The sequence below is a fragment of the Alexandromys fortis genome, unplaced genomic scaffold (assembly GCF_014885135.2).
Source record: "Alexandromys fortis isolate MF-2015 unplaced genomic scaffold, M_Fortis_MF-2015_v1.1 scaffold_91, whole genome shotgun sequence".
In the NCBI taxonomy this organism is placed as follows: domain Eukaryota; kingdom Metazoa; phylum Chordata; class Mammalia; order Rodentia; family Cricetidae; genus Alexandromys; species Alexandromys fortis.
This window is the reverse complement of record NW_026067968.1, coordinates 5,522,866-5,539,371: the sequence shown is the minus strand read 5'-3', so window position 1 is coordinate 5,539,371 and position 16,506 is coordinate 5,522,866. Positions and strand designations below refer to the sequence as shown.

At 46.2% G+C, this 16,506-nt stretch overlaps 1 protein-coding gene across 9 annotated transcripts in view; it reads right to left on the bottom strand.

The window, feature by feature from the left end:
* The window catches only part of Ppp2r5c (protein phosphatase 2 regulatory subunit B'gamma), a 131,615-nt gene continuing 115,109 nt past the window's right edge, over window positions 1-16,506 (bottom strand). For 3 of the 9 annotated variants that reach the window (XM_050154647.1, XM_050154648.1, XM_050154651.1), the window contains 5 exons: window positions 15,637-15,764; window positions 14,573-14,674; window positions 12,961-13,033; window positions 8,963-9,079; window positions 1-2,671 (listed from right to left, as the gene is read on the bottom strand). In XM_050154647.1, coding sequence (XP_050010604.1) covers window positions 2,540-2,671; window positions 8,963-9,079; window positions 12,961-13,033; window positions 14,573-14,674; window positions 15,637-15,764 — 552 coding nt within the window. In that variant the 3' untranslated portion in view covers window positions 1-2,539. Of the gene's footprint in view, window positions 2,672-5,284; window positions 5,355-8,421; window positions 8,423-8,956; window positions 9,080-12,162; window positions 12,541-12,960; window positions 13,034-14,572; window positions 14,675-15,636; window positions 15,765-16,506 lie in introns of those variants that run through there. The other 6 variants (XM_050154650.1, XM_050154654.1, XM_050154655.1 and 3 more) reach the window with 5 other exon arrangements.

Below are 16,506 nucleotides of genomic sequence, written 5' to 3'. Positions count from 1 at the left end.
TAAAATTCACATGTTCTTTATTTAGTCCATATAATACACCATTTTAAAGAGGTCTTTAAAATCAGATAAAAGAGCATATTAAATGGCAAGTGCATGAAGTCTTTCTTCATAAACAATGTCAAAACAAAAAAAGTTTTGAATTACAAAATGTTAAAAAATATGTTGGTACTTAACATTTCACTAAAGCATAAAGTTACAGATATTTTCTAAAGAAAAATAACTGTGCCACTTACCTATTTTTGCTGTTTCTATGAACTTTTTTAAATTCTGTACATAGGACATTTTGTACAAAATACGAAGTCTACATTTTTATTACTTATTACCATAAAACAAAGATACAATGTATGTACAATGTCCAAAGGAAGCCATACAAAGCCACACTAGAAAGACACTTGGAACTGTGACATCTCTGGCGCACAGATACATTTTGGAAAGAGTGAAGGTGCCAAACTTAGAGCCTTACGAAGAAAAACAGTCGTCCGTTTATTTTCAACGTGGTACTGTTTTTTGAAACCAGTTTGGTACAGAACCAACAGTGTCTCTATAACAATATATAAGCTGAGCAATTAGCACAGGGAACCCAAGTACTAACTAGGGAAACTTTAATAGGCCAAAATACTGAGTAATACTTTTGTCAAAGAAAATTAGTTTCTCTCAAAACGCTTTTTTTCTTCCTTATTAGTGAAGTCTGTCTTCAATAAAGGGCAGAAATAAAACCTAGACCAGCTGATGTTCTTCTGTACTGAGCTTTGAACCATCACCTGGACACTGACAGCTTGCGTTCCACGCAGGGCAAGAGTCTCCCGGGACCTCTCCCCACATATGGAACACCCCACATCAGGGCCATCTGAGACTCTACCACCTAAAGACGAGAGTTCAAACAATGGGGTTCAAAATACACAGACACTGCTTTAGACAATAAAAGCACCCTTTTTCCCTCAAAAGGAGAAGGCATCTCAACTTTTTTTTTAAATGATAGATTTCATAATGGTAAAGTGGATAGATACTTGTCAAGTTTCTCAGGAAGTGTTCTTCTCACCCAAGCAACCAGCCTGTCCACCTACAGCTGGGGCCACCTTTCCGTTTTGTGTCCAGCAGGCTCTCCCCTCCCTGCAGATGCCTGTCTTTCCTGCTGTGTCGAGTGAGCATCAGCAGCGAGCCAAGGAGACCCAGGACAGGTTCTATGGCCACATGAGAGCAATCTCTTTTTTTCCCCCATGGATACCCGAGACCACAATTTAAAAAAACAGATTTTAAAAGAAGCCATGTTTTACCTCTTATGCATCAAGACATTTAACACTAAGTCATTTTTATGCAGAGACACAAGAAACTAGCCACTGTTCAGAGTAGCGGTACACATCTCACGTATCTTTCAAGCAGGATAAGTAAAATACTGGCCACCCTGAGAGAAATAAAGAACAGACAAAGCGCTAAGTTTAAGGATTTTTCTCCTCGTGCTATTCCGCCTAAAACAGAAGCTTAATCCATGCAAGAAGTCTGGGAAGCCTGTAGCAGCATGTGTAGATGGGCAGAAACATAGACGTTGCACTTTTCCTTATGAGTTTGGTAATGTGTGCTTTTTTAACAGAAAGGCTCACCGAGGGCACCCTAACAGCACAGTCTGCACAACGCCCAAAGGCGGATGCAGTTTGCAGTAGGCCAAGTGGCTTAATTATTGTCATGTTCTACCAATGTGGAATTCTTAGATCTGACAGTTTTATCAATTCAAAAGCCTTGTTGAAGGATAATGTGTAACTAGATGAAAAACTGATTCTGCAAATTAATATGAACACATAATTTTCCAACACTGTGATTCTAGTCAAGGTGAACTGAGAAAGCACTTCTCAGAGCTTGCCTCTCTGAGCTTAGGTGGAACCCTGGCCTCTACCACAGACTAGGAAATATGGCTTTCGGTAGACACGAAGGGGAGCATGACACAGTGTGTATGCCATTCATCAAAGGAAAGAAACACCTTGGGAGGTCCCAGTGCTGAGGATGTTGGCTACTTGCCTAGTAGGCAGCTAGAACGTGAAAGCAAAGAGCCATTTCTATGAGGTTTAACCAACAAACACTAGCTGTTGGCACAGTAAATTGTGGAAATGTGTCAAAGGTTGTAAAGCCTTAAAAAAGGAGGCGATGCCTTCTAAAGTGTTCCTTTGATTTGAAAACCATGGTGTTACCATAGAACTACCTACTTCGTAGGCGCACAGGGTCCACTTGGGTAGGACAAGAAGACAACTAGGGTGCTTTCCTACAGCTCTGACTTGGGGACACAGTCTTACTCAGGGCTAGGCTGGGGAGGTGACAGCATGGTGACAACACTGTCATCAACCCCTGGCTTAGCCGGCAGGGCCAGAGAAGCCACCATTGTTTGAACTCCTATCTCGAGCTGAGGCAGCCGAGCATTACTGCCCACAGAACGGGTCGGAGGGAGCTTTGACTTTGAGAGTAGCTGATTGGTATGGCACAAACAGTACGGCTTTTCTACAGCATCCAGAAGAGAACTGACAGGCCCAACTCGGACGCGCTGCTCCACAGGCTAGCGCCCATCCTGGGAGAGCAGCTCACTGGCTCTGCAGTGAGCCTCCAAGGCTTTCTCGGTGTGGGGGTCCTGAGGCAGCTCGGACTTGCGGCGCACAAGGGAACGGTCCTTCTTCGGATCTTTCTGTGCCTGGAATCACAAATGCAATGCAGTTGGCTACGCACTAGGCTGACTGAGAAGGGAGTTCGCTTCTGAGTTAGAAGTAAAAGGAAAATATGAAGCAAGCAAGGATCATAGATGTGCTGCAGCCTTGGCTGACCACAGGATATGGGCCCATTTCTTATTCGTTCACCTCAAATATCCTAAACACTATGTGATGAGTGTGAAGCCTAGTGGGCAGTTTGAAGAATCTCCAGTTCTTATTACTCTCCTAATTTCTCTCTCTCTCTCTCTCTCTCTCTCTCTCTCTCTCTCTCTCTCTCTCTCTCTGTTTTGTTTTTTGAGACAGGGTTTCTCTGGAGCTTCTCCTGGAACTAGCTCTTGTAGACCAGGCTGGCCTCAAACTCACAGAGATCCATCTGCCTCTGCTGGGTTTAAAGGTGTGTGCCACCACTGCCCAGCTTGAACCCTCGTTTTTCACAGAATATCACCAATGTCACTTTATGATCATGTCTGTTACACATTCCAGAAAGTAGACACTTTTTTTTAGGGGAAAACAGAATGAATAGTAACAAACTATTAAACCAGTTAAGACAGCTAAAACTTCTGCAAAAACATTCTAAAAGTTTCTTACAGTAGAATTAAATGGGTCATGCAGCTAGAAAAAAAAAAAACTGTACCCAGAAGTCATTTACAAAAAAGCTCCTGATATCAAGTCTAGGAAATGAAAAATTCCTTTCCATTCTCTTTCTGAAGTTTAGGAACTCCACTTTACCAGGAAGATTTAGACTGTGCATACACACACATGTGCACACACGCACCTGTTTTGAGACAGGATCTCATTATGTAGCCCAGGATGGCCTTAAATTTATTATGAAGTCCATGCTGGCCTTGACCTCATGGCAATCCTTCTGCCTTGGCCTCCCAAGTGCTGGGGTTATGAGCATGAGCCAGCAGGCCCAGAGGTTTAGCTAACTGTATCTGCAAAGAACGGGGCCAGAGGGAAGAGCCTGCACTGAGCATGTCTCAGCTTAGCGGAGGCTGTGATGTTAGCACCAGCACTCTGGAACAGAACAGACCAAGTCAGCTGTCCAAAGGCAATGTGCTGCGAGAAGACGGAGGCGGCCAGCAGTGCTTTTGGACCTAAGTTCCTTAACCCCAACTGTTTTCCTTTCCATCCAGTGTCTCCAACCAAAAACCACAGCATTAAAGACAATAAACCTTTATGATGTAATCTAGGGAAAAAAGAACTACTGAAAGCCAACTATATGACAACAGAGAGAGCGTGTATGAATGGCTGCTCCGTGTGCTGATGCCTGACTCCCATATGGTGATGAAACATGCTCCTATGCTCCGGCTGGAAACTCAAGCACCTGCCAAGTCACAAACAGAAGCCTGCATTTCAGAGTCTGGGGTCTTAGTAGGGTTCTCGGTGGATCTGCGTATGAAAACAGCAGTGGTAAGGGCTCCGGTGTCTTGTCTGACACCAGGATTATTGCTAGAGCTGTCACTTGAACCTTAGCACTCAACATGGTGAAGGAAAGCTTTTTGATTTGCCTGCCAAGAAACCAATCAGCAATCTCCATATAAACTGTCTCCAGTCCCCATACAGATTGTCACCTGTCCCCATACAGACTGTCTCCATACAGACTGTCTCCAGTCCCCATACAGACTGTCTCCATACAGACTGTCTCCAGTCCCCATACAGACTGTCTCCATACAGACTGTCTCCAGTCCCCATACAGACTGTCTCCATACAGACTGTCTCCAGTCCCCATACAGACTGTCTCCAGTCCCCATACAGGCTCTCACCAGTACATATGCTTCTAAGAGTGTATTTATTGATTTGAGTTTTGCTACAAAACCCAGGCTGGTTTCAAATCCATGATCCTCCTGCCTTAGGCTCCCACGTGCTGAGATTTTGGGTGTGCACCACCAAAGTTGGCACGTAAAGAGTGGTTTATTTCTAACCCATCAGAAATTCAGAGGTAAAATTCTACCTTGAATTTTGGGTCCATCCTAATGCAAACCAACATTTTAAAATACATGAAATATGTAATTACCTCTGACACAGGCATGCCAGAGACAAGAAATGCCTTAACGTACAGCCCATAGTCAAGGCCTTGGAGCTGGACCCAGTGAAGGTGAACCGAGGAAAAGGAAGTGACCAGAGCTTCTGGACATACATGAGGGGCCTCTCTGCTTAGCATTGCAAACAGATGCATGAAGCAGAGGATTTGACAAACCACAAGAGGAACAACGAGAGGAAAGGAGGCAGGGAAGAATGAGACACCATGCAGATGGTGGTGTAGCATGAGCAAGATCTGGGGGAGAGGATGCGCTGGCAGCATGCAGGCAAGGGTGGGTGGATGAGGAAGCAGGAAGTGTTGCTAGAGGCCCTGTAGAGAACATGGGTTGCGTACACAATGGAGCACACCTCCTTTATCTTGGAGAGGTGTTGAGTTCAAACTTTAGAATGAAATTTGGGGTAGACGTAGTCAACGTTCTTTAGTTCTGTCCTGCCCATCACGAGGTGTGATGTTATGGGAAGAAGGGAAAATACTTCATGCATGCCGTGGTGACTCATCACGCTCTGGCAGATACAAAGCCTTAAGTACACTCTATGCATTTGCCAAGGAGTACCTGCACTGCCTGCCTTCCGTCTCTACACCTTCCTGACTTGCGTGGTAGACACTGCTTTTCTCCCGACCAACTGTTAAAAATGAAAATTGTTAATATTTTCAATTATTCACATGAAGCTTACACACTTTTCAGGGGTGTGTTCTGTATAGGGTTCCACAGGTTCCACAAAGAAAATCCAAACATTATTGAATTTCTCTCCACCTCCCCCAACAACCAAATGCCTTTCTTAGCATTAACTCTTGCCCCTAGTCTTCAGCAGAACCATCTTATTTGCCTCTCACTCTGTCCTGACCCAACAGTCAAACCCACTTAGAGAAACATGGAATCTTGTTGGAAAAGCAGTGAAAATAAATCTGAGGGCCACAGAAAGTGTTCACATTATTGAACCGCAGACCTTAGTTTTTAGCTATAGCTTTGTTTGGTTTTTGAGCCAAGGTCTTCCCATGTAGCCTGGACTAGCCTTAAATGTACACAATCTAGCCTTGGTATCCAGAGCACTAGCACCACGGGCATGGGCTACAACATCTGCTACTTGGCATATTCTTTTGCTGTCATAACTGACTGAGAATTCCAAATGTTCTCAAATGAAGAAGAGATTACCATTTCACCTGGTAGTGGTGGTGCACGCCTTTAATCCCAGCACTTGGGAGGCTGAGATAGACTGATCTCTGTGCCAGCCTGGTAACATAATGAGTCCCAGGACAACACAAAGAAACCCTGTCTCAAAAAACAGAAACAAAAACAACAAAAAAGGAGTTTATCATTTCAAATATTACCAATGAGCCCATACTTCAGAAAACCTTCATCTAGACACTGAAGACTCATGCAACTTCATATACTAAAGCTCTGAGGTTTAAACCACAGATATCTTGACACTGGGCAGTGTTATCTGTTTTCAGGGTTGCTATTCTAGGTCTTCTGAATTTCCACGGAAATTTTTATTCCATTTCCGAGGCAGGCTCTTTACTGTTGCCCAGACGGCTTCAAGCTTGAGATCCTCCTGCTCTGTCTTTGAGCCATACAATTTCAGAACTGGTTGGTTTTTGAGCCCGGGTTGACCTCTGAACATGTTATGTAGCCAGGAATGACTTTGAACTTTTGATTTTCCTGCCTTCACTTCCCAAGTGCTAAGGCTCCAGGAGTGTACCACCATGAAGGGTTTATGATGTGTGGGAACCACCCAGGCTTTTGCACACACTAGGCAAGCACTCTACCCACCGAGGTATATCTCCGCTTGTCAGTTTCTGAAGGGGTAAAAACAAAACAAAACAAAAAACTGCTGGGATTCTAGTGGAGAAATTAATTTGGAGAGAACTAACTTCCCTGTGCACGGTATCTTCTGACTCAGGAGCATGAGCCACAGAACTCAAAAATAAGGTGGAGGACCGACTTTGTAAGAATGTCAATCACACAGAAAACAACTAGATGATGTAATTTTAAGAGTCACAGAAACAGACAGCCACAGGAGCCTCTCAGAGCAACCTGCCAAGGCTGCTGAGAATGCCCAACTGGTTTTACCAAAAGGGTACCTGTCACCACCATGGATAACAGCTAGGAGGCTCCATGGTCCCAGGGCTAACAATGTCAGAGACTTTTCAAGGCGTTTTTGCTTGAGGTGTATGATGAATTTGGTGTGTTCTTGATCCAGTAGCTGATCTTGTAAAGCACACGGTGTAAGTTATAGTGAATTGTGACCAAAGCTGAAGGATGTACCAGAAGAAAAAATTCCTCTGAACTTTCACGTATTCATTGTGCAGTAAATGGCTTACAAGCCTTCAACTTCTTCTAAACTTTATATGGCCCAAGTAGAAGCCCTGTCTCAAAAAGCCCCCCTCCCCCCAAAAAAGAGAAAGAAGTCACCAAATCCCAGAGGAACATGGGCATCTCAGATAAGCATTCAGCTGGACTGCCATTGGCAAATTCAGGGATGCAAAACCAAAGTGAAAATGCCTACAGGTAGAACACAGAAAATACATAGGTTTTCTTCCTTTTCTAATCATCCCTCTTTCCTTTTCTTCAGGAGATGAGTCTCTCTACATGACCCAGACTGGCCTTGATCTCACAATTCCCTTGCCTTGTCAAGTGCTGGGATTATGGGCCTGAGTAACTAGGCCCAGTTGAATTCTTTTTTGTTGTTGTCTGTTTGTTTTCAAGACAGGGTTTCTCTATTTATCCTTGGCTGTCCTGGAATTCACTCTGTAGACCAGGCTGGTCTAGAACTCACAGAGATCCGCCTGCCTCTGCCTCCTCAGTGCTGGGATTAAAGGTGTGTGCCACCACGCCTGGTCCAGTTGAATTCTTGATGAGATCTATTCATTGCCAAGAATAACCACTATAATAAGGAAAGTGTAGATTCAACTAATTCATGATTTTTTTTCCATTGTATTTTTAGTTCTTTCATGTTTGGCTGAGTAGAAAGAACTATTCATTCACCTATTTAAACAAACTTTAATTTAAGTCAAGGGGCTGAGGATGAACATGGATTCCCATGACAAGTGCTAAGGCTGAGCCCTCCTTGCTTAGCACTGTGACCGGGAGCTGTGACTCCCAATTGGGCAACCATGTTGCTACGGTGAAAAAAAAATGGCCACAGGCACCTCTGCTTATGGTATTGACATACAAGCCGCAGCCTTTCTGGGCCCCGTCACCAGTAATCATGAAGAGATGCTGCCGCACCCTTTCTTCAGGCCAGGTTTTGAAGTGCTTCTGTGTGCTACCCTGGGGCCACAGCCCAGTTCAGAAGGTTCCACGTCTGGTGTTCTGCAGATACCTGTGGTTGGGACTGATGGAGGCTCAGCTGGCTAGATTGCTCACTCTTAGTAATGCCTCATGCTATCTTATCAGGTGGGGATTTACTGGAACCAAACAAAACAGATTAGAGAACCCTTCTGTTTATTTAACTGCACTCCAATAGACTTCAGGAGCAGTAATCGGCAATAAGGTTCCCTTCTACATTCCAGAATCTGAGTGCTAATGTCTAGGGATCCTATCATTGGTCAAAGGGGGCTAAAATTCACAAGTCAGAATAATCAACACCTCTAGGTCCATTCAAAGCATTGTTTACACTTGCCTGGAACAGGGAGCATGCCCAGACGAATGCAGACTCTTAGGACCTGCAGAAGAACTCAGTGGATAACCCTCCTTAAAACCTTTCTGCGTGTGTTCTCAATTTGACAGAAAGAGATCTCTGGATCAGAACTGCTCTAAATGGTTGCATGGAGTTGCAGTTACTGGAATCGCTGTTGGCACAGCCCTGGCTGCCACAGGGGCTTTGGTTCCCGGTTGAGGCTAAGCTTCCCCATTTGGTGTCCTGGGAGATGAGGAGTGTTAACACCTGCTATGAAGAACTAAAGGAAGTGTCTCTGAGCCAGAGCAGAAGTGAGAGGGCTGCAAAGGGAAAAGTGAATGGCAAGATGCTATTGCAAAGCTTCAGATTTTGCTCACGCTCATATAACACATAGTTAGGAGTTGGGTTTCTGTTACTAAGGTAAATGAAGCAACAAATTGCAGACATCCACTTACTTGTTAACTTTTCTAGCAATCTGATCATTCAGATCTACAGATGTTTCCTAACAGGTGACTACATTTCCCTTTATAGCATTAGCTTAGCGGAACGTGACGGACCCGTCAAGCACATCTGTAGCGGGCACAGCCCTGCTGAGCTCAATGCACTTTTACCTGACGAGTCTCGTCGCTCACTGTCTTTCTCAGCATCTGCACATCTTCAAACTGAGGCCCATCTGTCTCCATTGCCACCGGAATGCTCATGGCGCTGGCTTGACTATACACTGCATACTGCAATGCAAAGTATGGAGTCACTCTCTGTTAGGTGCCGGGTCTGAACTTAGGGCCCTCATACTGCAGGGGTCGCTTGCCCACTGTCCTTCCCTGTGGCCCTCTCCCACAAGAAGCCATGTGGTAGGAGACAAGCTTGCCTACTTGCCCACTGATGAAGCCTGTGGGTTGCTGCCTGTTGGATGCTGGAAAGGGGCTCACCCTCCTTCAGGCTAGGTTATGGGAATGACCCTCTGCTGGCCCCAAGATCACTTCTACATCTTCCTAAGTTCACCTCAAACCAGTCAGCCCACAGCCCTCCTGCATCTCTGAAGCCAACACACTGAAGGGGCACTGCCCACAGCAAATGGCCACTTCTCAGCCCGTTCTCTGCACACAGCCTGTCAAGCCCTCCCCACCCCCAGCTCTCTTCCCTTCTTCACATCCACCCTGAGGCAGCTGCCCCAAATCCTCCTTCATTCCACAGTATTTTCTTAATATCTCAAACCTTTCAATATATCCCGATATCCTGCTTGTCACTAAAAACTAACGCAGCCTGGATTTTTGCTGATCCCTCTAACCTGGCCCCCTGTGCCCCTGGAATCAGGCCTGCTCTGCCTTGGGGCCCTGTGCTCAGCTTTCCTACCTCTCCACTTCCTTGTGTTCTGGGTGCATCAGGCAGGTTGTAATGGCAGATGGTCCCCACCCTGGCCCCAGTGACTTCAGGCTTTGTGAGCAGAGGGATGTAGCCCACAGCTTGTTAGCTGCTGGCACCTGTTCTCCCTGTGTGGTCAGCCGGGGTGGCGGGGACAGGCAGTGTCTGTTGCAGGTTGGAGGTTATGCTCAGTTCTTCCCTTGCTATGTATGTGCTGCCAAGAAGCCTAAAGCCTGGAGGATGCTGGGTCCCATGTTCCGGCTACGGCCACCCACATACTTGGTCTCAGCCACCCCTTTGGCTAGCAGCTCTGTTCAGGCCAGTCTGGCTCCTGCTCTTTCTCTAATAAGCCACCTCCTGGACACCAACCACGTGTCCGCTTTTCCCTCCAGGCCCTGTACTTGTTGTAACCAAACTTGGCACTCCAGTTTCTTCTTACAACCGCAGAGCCCTCCTCCCCTTCGTGCTACCTGCTCTGCTCAGGAGCCCCCTTCACACGCTCCTCGAAGAGCCTGGCCCTTCCGGCACACCATCCTGCTGCTGACTGAACTGCAAGTCCGCCTGGGCCACTGTGCTCCTTACATACATTTGGAAGGATAAAGGCAGATGGCTTCTGCCCTCTCTCCAGTCTTATCACAGCTCCCTCAAGGCCGACCCTGGGTTTCTCTAATACCTTGCGACTTGCCTAGGTCTTGGGCCCTTGCCTCAAATGCAGACTGTGTGACAACTGTAGAGTCAGGACTCCCTGTTACCCCCGGGCTAGACCTCATCCAATACCAGTGCCATTTCTTTCTGAACCGCCCCACAGACACGAGCCACACCTGCCTCTGCAGTCTAGAGCAGTCCTGTCCTTGGTCGTGTACTATGCTCTGGGTGCACCGGCCACCTTATGCACCCTATGCTTGTAGATGCCAGGCTGTATTTGGCTCTTATGTTTCTATCACTGGCAATTTCCATAATTTGATTCAGGATACATGGCACCTTGTCCTCAAGGTGCTGAGTCAGGTGGAGAGGAAGAGAAAGTGATGGAAGTTTACATGACACACTACTGGGGGCCGAGCTAAAGCAGAGGCTTCATCTTGATACTCCAGGATAAAGCCAGTGTTTCCCACAGGAGTTGCACGAGCTGTGGAAAGGATTCTGTGCTCATGGGCTGTGCTGGTTCACAGCAGATGAAGCTCACTCCCAGTAGGCACAAGCAGGCTTTCCACAAAGACCACAGGAACTCAAGAGGCAGCAGCTCATGGAGGATGAGAATGCACAGGCCTCCATAGAAGGTGGAGGACCTGAGGCACGATCCCCTGCCACAGTGGCCCAGCTGGGGGCGGGGGACGAGCAGTAAGATGCTCTAGAGTCTATCTGGTGGATTAAAAGAAACACACCATTGTTGGAAATGACCGGTGTTTTGGAATTCCACCCAAAGCATATGGCATGGGAAACCCAAAACAATGTCTTTTAAGCCACAGCTTCCAGATTCCTTCTCCACCAGCCTGCCTGGGCATTTCACATCTCTGGGCAGATGAGACATTTGCTTGGCCTGCAGAAACAAGGGGTTGCTTTGGGAAGCCAGTGAACACACTGAATTGCTGGTAACCTTCCTTTGGATAGTGAAGCTGCATGTTCACTCTCACCAGGGTTGATATGAAAACTGCTTAAGAACTCACATATCCAACACCACACTGAACCCTGTAATAACAAGTACTGACCGGAAATTAGTTAGTACTAACTTTTCTCTCAGAAGAGTGAGTTCTAAGGCTACACTTTCAGCTCTGAGGTCTTAGCACATGAAGTATTTTCCGCTTCAGAAACACTGTGTCATGGGGCTGGGCATGTGGACAAGACTCTTGAGGACTGTCACAGATGGTTCCACACACAGATGGGGGTGAGGACAGTGGGCAGGAGGTCACCACAGCTTCAATGCAAACCCACCACAGACAGTTTAAAGAGCCATCAAAAGGAATAAACCAGGAACCTTTGCTGCAAGGCAGTGGCGACCCCAGACCACATGCTGACACAACAACCAGCTCTTAGTTTGTATGAAGAAGTTTTAGGCAGTTTTTTTTTTTCCAACAGATTATTTCCATATTCTAGACAAAGCACACTTTCCAAGGCTCTTCACTCCTTAGCTAAATAAAACCTTCCAAACAAACCAAGATCCCCAGGGCAATGTCAGCAAGGCTGAACCACCTAAGCCTGCCCACGTATGCTTTTCCCACGTTTTACAACTATCAGTACTTCAACCTCACTTTCAACATAAACCTAACCCATAAACGCAGATCTCTATAATTAAGCTACAGGCCTCAGAAGAACTTCTCTGCAGCATGGACAGGAAGGCTGGGAAATGCGGCTATTTGTCCAGGTGGAACCACAAACCCGTACCAGACTGCCATTAAGTCTCTTTTCATTGACGGATGCAGGTCAGCATGTTGCTTTAGGAAAGTACACACTGTTATCTTCATGGATCATTTTTATTAAATGACAAAGATTAAAAAACCCACATCCAACTTAGATAATAATTTATACACACTTCTCACCAAAAAGAAATACACGGTTAAGTAAAACATTTTCTTCCCTGGAGAGCTGAGAGAAGCCTGAGAGATCTTAGTGTGGAAGGTCAGACATTTCATCAAGTGACCGATAGAACCAGACACACACAGAGCAAGGAGAAACACCCCGGTATCACCGATCAGTCAGTCCAGCAGACATAACATCAGGGGACCACGACTGCAAAGCTGTCCCAGGCTCTGGCAGCCTAAGAGCTAACAGTGGATGGAGGCTGCTGACCATTTGTGCCTCGCTTCACCTTGCGAGAACATACGGGCATCAGCTAGGGTAGAGGAAAGGTTAGTGTGAGCAGGGCGGAAGTCAGTTAGCTTATCAGCATACTTCATCTGTTTCGAATATGAAAATAAAAAAGAGAAATATGGTTCAAGTGACAGCATTTATGACATCTGAGCAAGAAAGGACATTACAGTTTTAAGAGGTTACATCCTGATTTTCTTTTTACCACATCATATCTTACTTTTAAAAAGAAGAGAAAAAAGTCAATTTTGTGGTAAAAATTCTGTGTGGCAAATAAGTACTTATACAAGAGGAAGGTTACAAAGTTGGAAAGTGTTTTATTGTGGACATTTGCACATACAGTGTTAGTGACGATGGCCTCCCCTCCTGGGGTGGGGCTAGATCCTATTTCATCAAACATTCAAGCAACGCCTCAACACTCCCGTGTTACTCTCTTTTTTAGTACCTGGGGATTCGCTTTGGCTAGATTTTCTATTTTAACCCATGCTTCTTCTCGCTCTTTCATTTTTAGCTTCTCTCTGAAAAACAGTAAAACGTCATTTGCATTAGAGAAGACTTGCATTCAGGCAGGATAGGGGTGAAAGCTTGGAGATGTTAGCAACACCACCACTTTCTCCAGGGCCTTTCTGGTCTTATTCCATGTCTTTTACTGTGGCTCTCAACAATGTGGGATGAAAGAAACCAAACCTAAAAACTGGCCAAGAGTTAGAATAAAGATTTTAAAAAGTAAAAAAGTTAAATATTAAACAAGAATTTAAAACACTCCCTATCTCCTGCAAGTAGATTCAATGTTCCTAGCCTGGCTGGCTGGCTATTTTCATACCCACTGGCAGGCGGGTCTGCAGAAGAGCCAAGGAAGCCATAGCCAGCACCCCAGTGGTGACAGGATCCCAAGGGAGACCAGGGTTGCTTCGACACCATCATTAGAGGCACTGGATTTAGGCCACTGTTTTTGAGGCAAAAAAAGAAAGAAAAAAAGCTACCACAGACAACTTTTGGAGCACTGTGACTCTCTTAGGAGTGGAGGAGGGGACACCGGAGAGCTTCTTCTTAGACACTTACATCACACTGACTTTAGCCCATGTGCACTCCGCCCTCGAGGGCTGAGACCTGGTCTGGTGTAGCCCTGCTACCCTGTGCTTCACCCAGCCTGTGACGGCATTCACTACTGTATCATCAGACACCAAAACAGAGCCAGATATGCAGCCAAGACTCACACATCATCTGAGGAACAAAGAAATGATGGTTGGCTAGACAGACACCTGTAGTTTCTCTACCTTAGTCACTTTTAAGTGGCAAGCAGAGCTAAAATCTGCCAACAGTTCACACTGGGTTTGGAAGGGTGATTTTTTTTCTTCTTTTTCTTCAAAAGGACAAGGTCTCACTATATAGCTAAGGTGACCTTGTATCTTATAGTACTCTTCCTGCCTCAGCCTCCTGAATGTTGGGGTAATGGACTTGTGTTGCCACGCCTGGCCTGAAAAGTGACTTGTTTAAGTAAATAAGTAAGATGCATTATTATTACTTGGGTATGGGTAGGTACCTGCAAGCCCTGACTGTGGAAACAGACGGAGTCAGAACTAGCAGCTTGTAGTAGAACATGGCATGAGTGTGGAGGTCAGAGGACAACGCTGTGGAGTCCACGCTCTCCTGTTTTCACACAGGTTCTGAGCTCAAGTTATCAGACATAAGGAACTGAGACATCCTGCCAGCCAGTCATTACTAATCAGCCACATGACCATATGCCCAGCCTAGGGACAGAGCACCTGGACATCTAGGCAGTCTCTGCGAAGTCCTCAGGTGCACAGAAGCAGCACCATGAAAAAGGCCAAGGCGACTCAGCTAGTGGAAGGGTGAGGACCCTGGTGCTAGACACACACTCTTTGGTAATAGGCCACCATCAACCTTTACCTTGCTTCCTAAGCAAGAGCACAACAGGGTTTCTTTTTAAAAGCTCAAAATGAAGAATAACTCTGTAAGACAAACAATGGTGGTGACAGACAATGTCGGTGGAATATTAAGGAGTAGGGAAAACAACCTGGGCAAGGAGCACTTACTTCAGTTTCTCTGCTTTGAACTGCTGGGTACAGTCATCAAAGAGTTTTTGGTTCATCTCCATGAAGAGTTTCAGGGCGTTGTATATCAAGCCGTGTATTGTCCTGCAGAGTGAAGGCCAGAGTGAAATGCCAACACTGGACCCTTCTCACCCCTCTCCTACCTCCTGCCATTTCCCCTTCCCTCTAAACCGCCAAGTCTCCCTTATTTCTGAAGACCTACCCACAACAAGTTCACTAGGTTCTAATACAAGCTGCTAGCTCTTTCTCTATCTGTTTTTCCAGTCAGGGCCTGCAGGCACCTGCCCGGCCAGGAAGGTCACCTTCCTGGTAAAAGCAGCCAAAGTCACTTTACCTGGAGACCGAATAGAAAAAAGAATTACGGGTAAATTATTCAGATGGCAGCAACAGGAGACTGACTGTATTTATGGTGTTCCACAGAGGAAAGGAAAGCTCTGGGGTTCACATCTGGCTAACGCTGAGTGTGCAGCTCAGCATCCAACACTTCTGGCATCCAGTGGAGCGCCTTGCAAGGCATCAAGAGCTTTCACTGGGGGAGCTAATTTTTTTTGCCCTCATGAAGTGAAACTAAAGGGAGGAGACAGAATACTCCTCAGTCACATAAGCCACCTGCTCTTCTCTTTCATCCTTGGGTAATGTCCACAGCAGGGCAGCCCTGGAGTTTAACCCATGGGCTCCCCGATGTGTCGTGGGACTTAAAGGAGTAACGTGCCCTACCATGTTCTGGCAGGACTGATCCTAAGAAATTTGCAGTGGCATTCAAGCTCCCCTGGAGACTCTAGGAGAGGCCTGGAAGGTGCTACTGTTGAGACCAGCAGGGAACTGGGTGCAGACAAACAGGCCTCTGTACTGGCTTGGCATGGGGTAAGGAGGCCAACGACAGGACAGACAATGCACACTGCTGCTTAACTTAAAGAGTCACGAAGAAAACTGATGTTCATTATGAAAGCTGATGGTGAGTTTAGATTTCAGCTCTAACTGCAGTGATAGCTAGCATGGCATGTGCTACTTAAAGAACGGGAAGCGGATGGGCTGCCGGTTCCTACTTGTTCCAGTGGGTCTTCGAGTTGCGGTACAGGGATGGAAACATGATGGGCAGGATCTTCGCTGCGTTGTCACTAATTAAACTCATGATGTACTCATTGTTCCAGTAATACAGCGCCCGCTCGGCCACCTGGAAGAAGGGGCAGAAATGTGGGTCATCTGCACAAAGACAGGAGAAGGCATTCTTACTGTTAAACTTGTGAGTAGAGTAAGCTATATTGGACCAGACAATTTCCATCAGTTCTAAATAGCCTAGATTGTGGTGTTGAACAGTCCATGAAGAGGCAAAAGATAATGTACATATCAAGAAGTCAACACTGTTGTTCACTTTTCCAATTACTCCATAAACATTCATATGAGACCCCAGGGTGGCTGACACTAAATCCAACATGTGTGTGCGTGAATGCATTAAGTCTGTAGTGCATGTGTGTGAGCACACACACACACACACACACACACACACACACACACACACACAGAAGCCACTGGGTGTCTTCCAAGTTGCTCTCCACTTTATTTTTTGAGACAGGGTCTCTCACTAAACTTGGAGCTCCCCAGTTTGGCAAGGCTGGCTGGCAACACCCTCCTATTTCTAGCCCCTCAGTGCTGTGATAATAGGTGTGGTCAGATGATCCAATCTCAGGTCCTCAAGTTTGTGACAATGATAGTCAGAGGCAAGAGGGCTGTCTGTCAGCGTGGAGGCTGTATCTAAGGTAGATCCTGTGTCAGTCAGAGGGACAGCAGTTGCCAGGGCTGCAGAGCCGTATCACAGGGTCTGTGAGCCAGCCGGCCCTCATTTTGGGTAAACTGGGGATCCAGTGTGTGTGTGGGTCTTTTATATTAGTTACCACTAGTTCCCATTACAGAGAGCA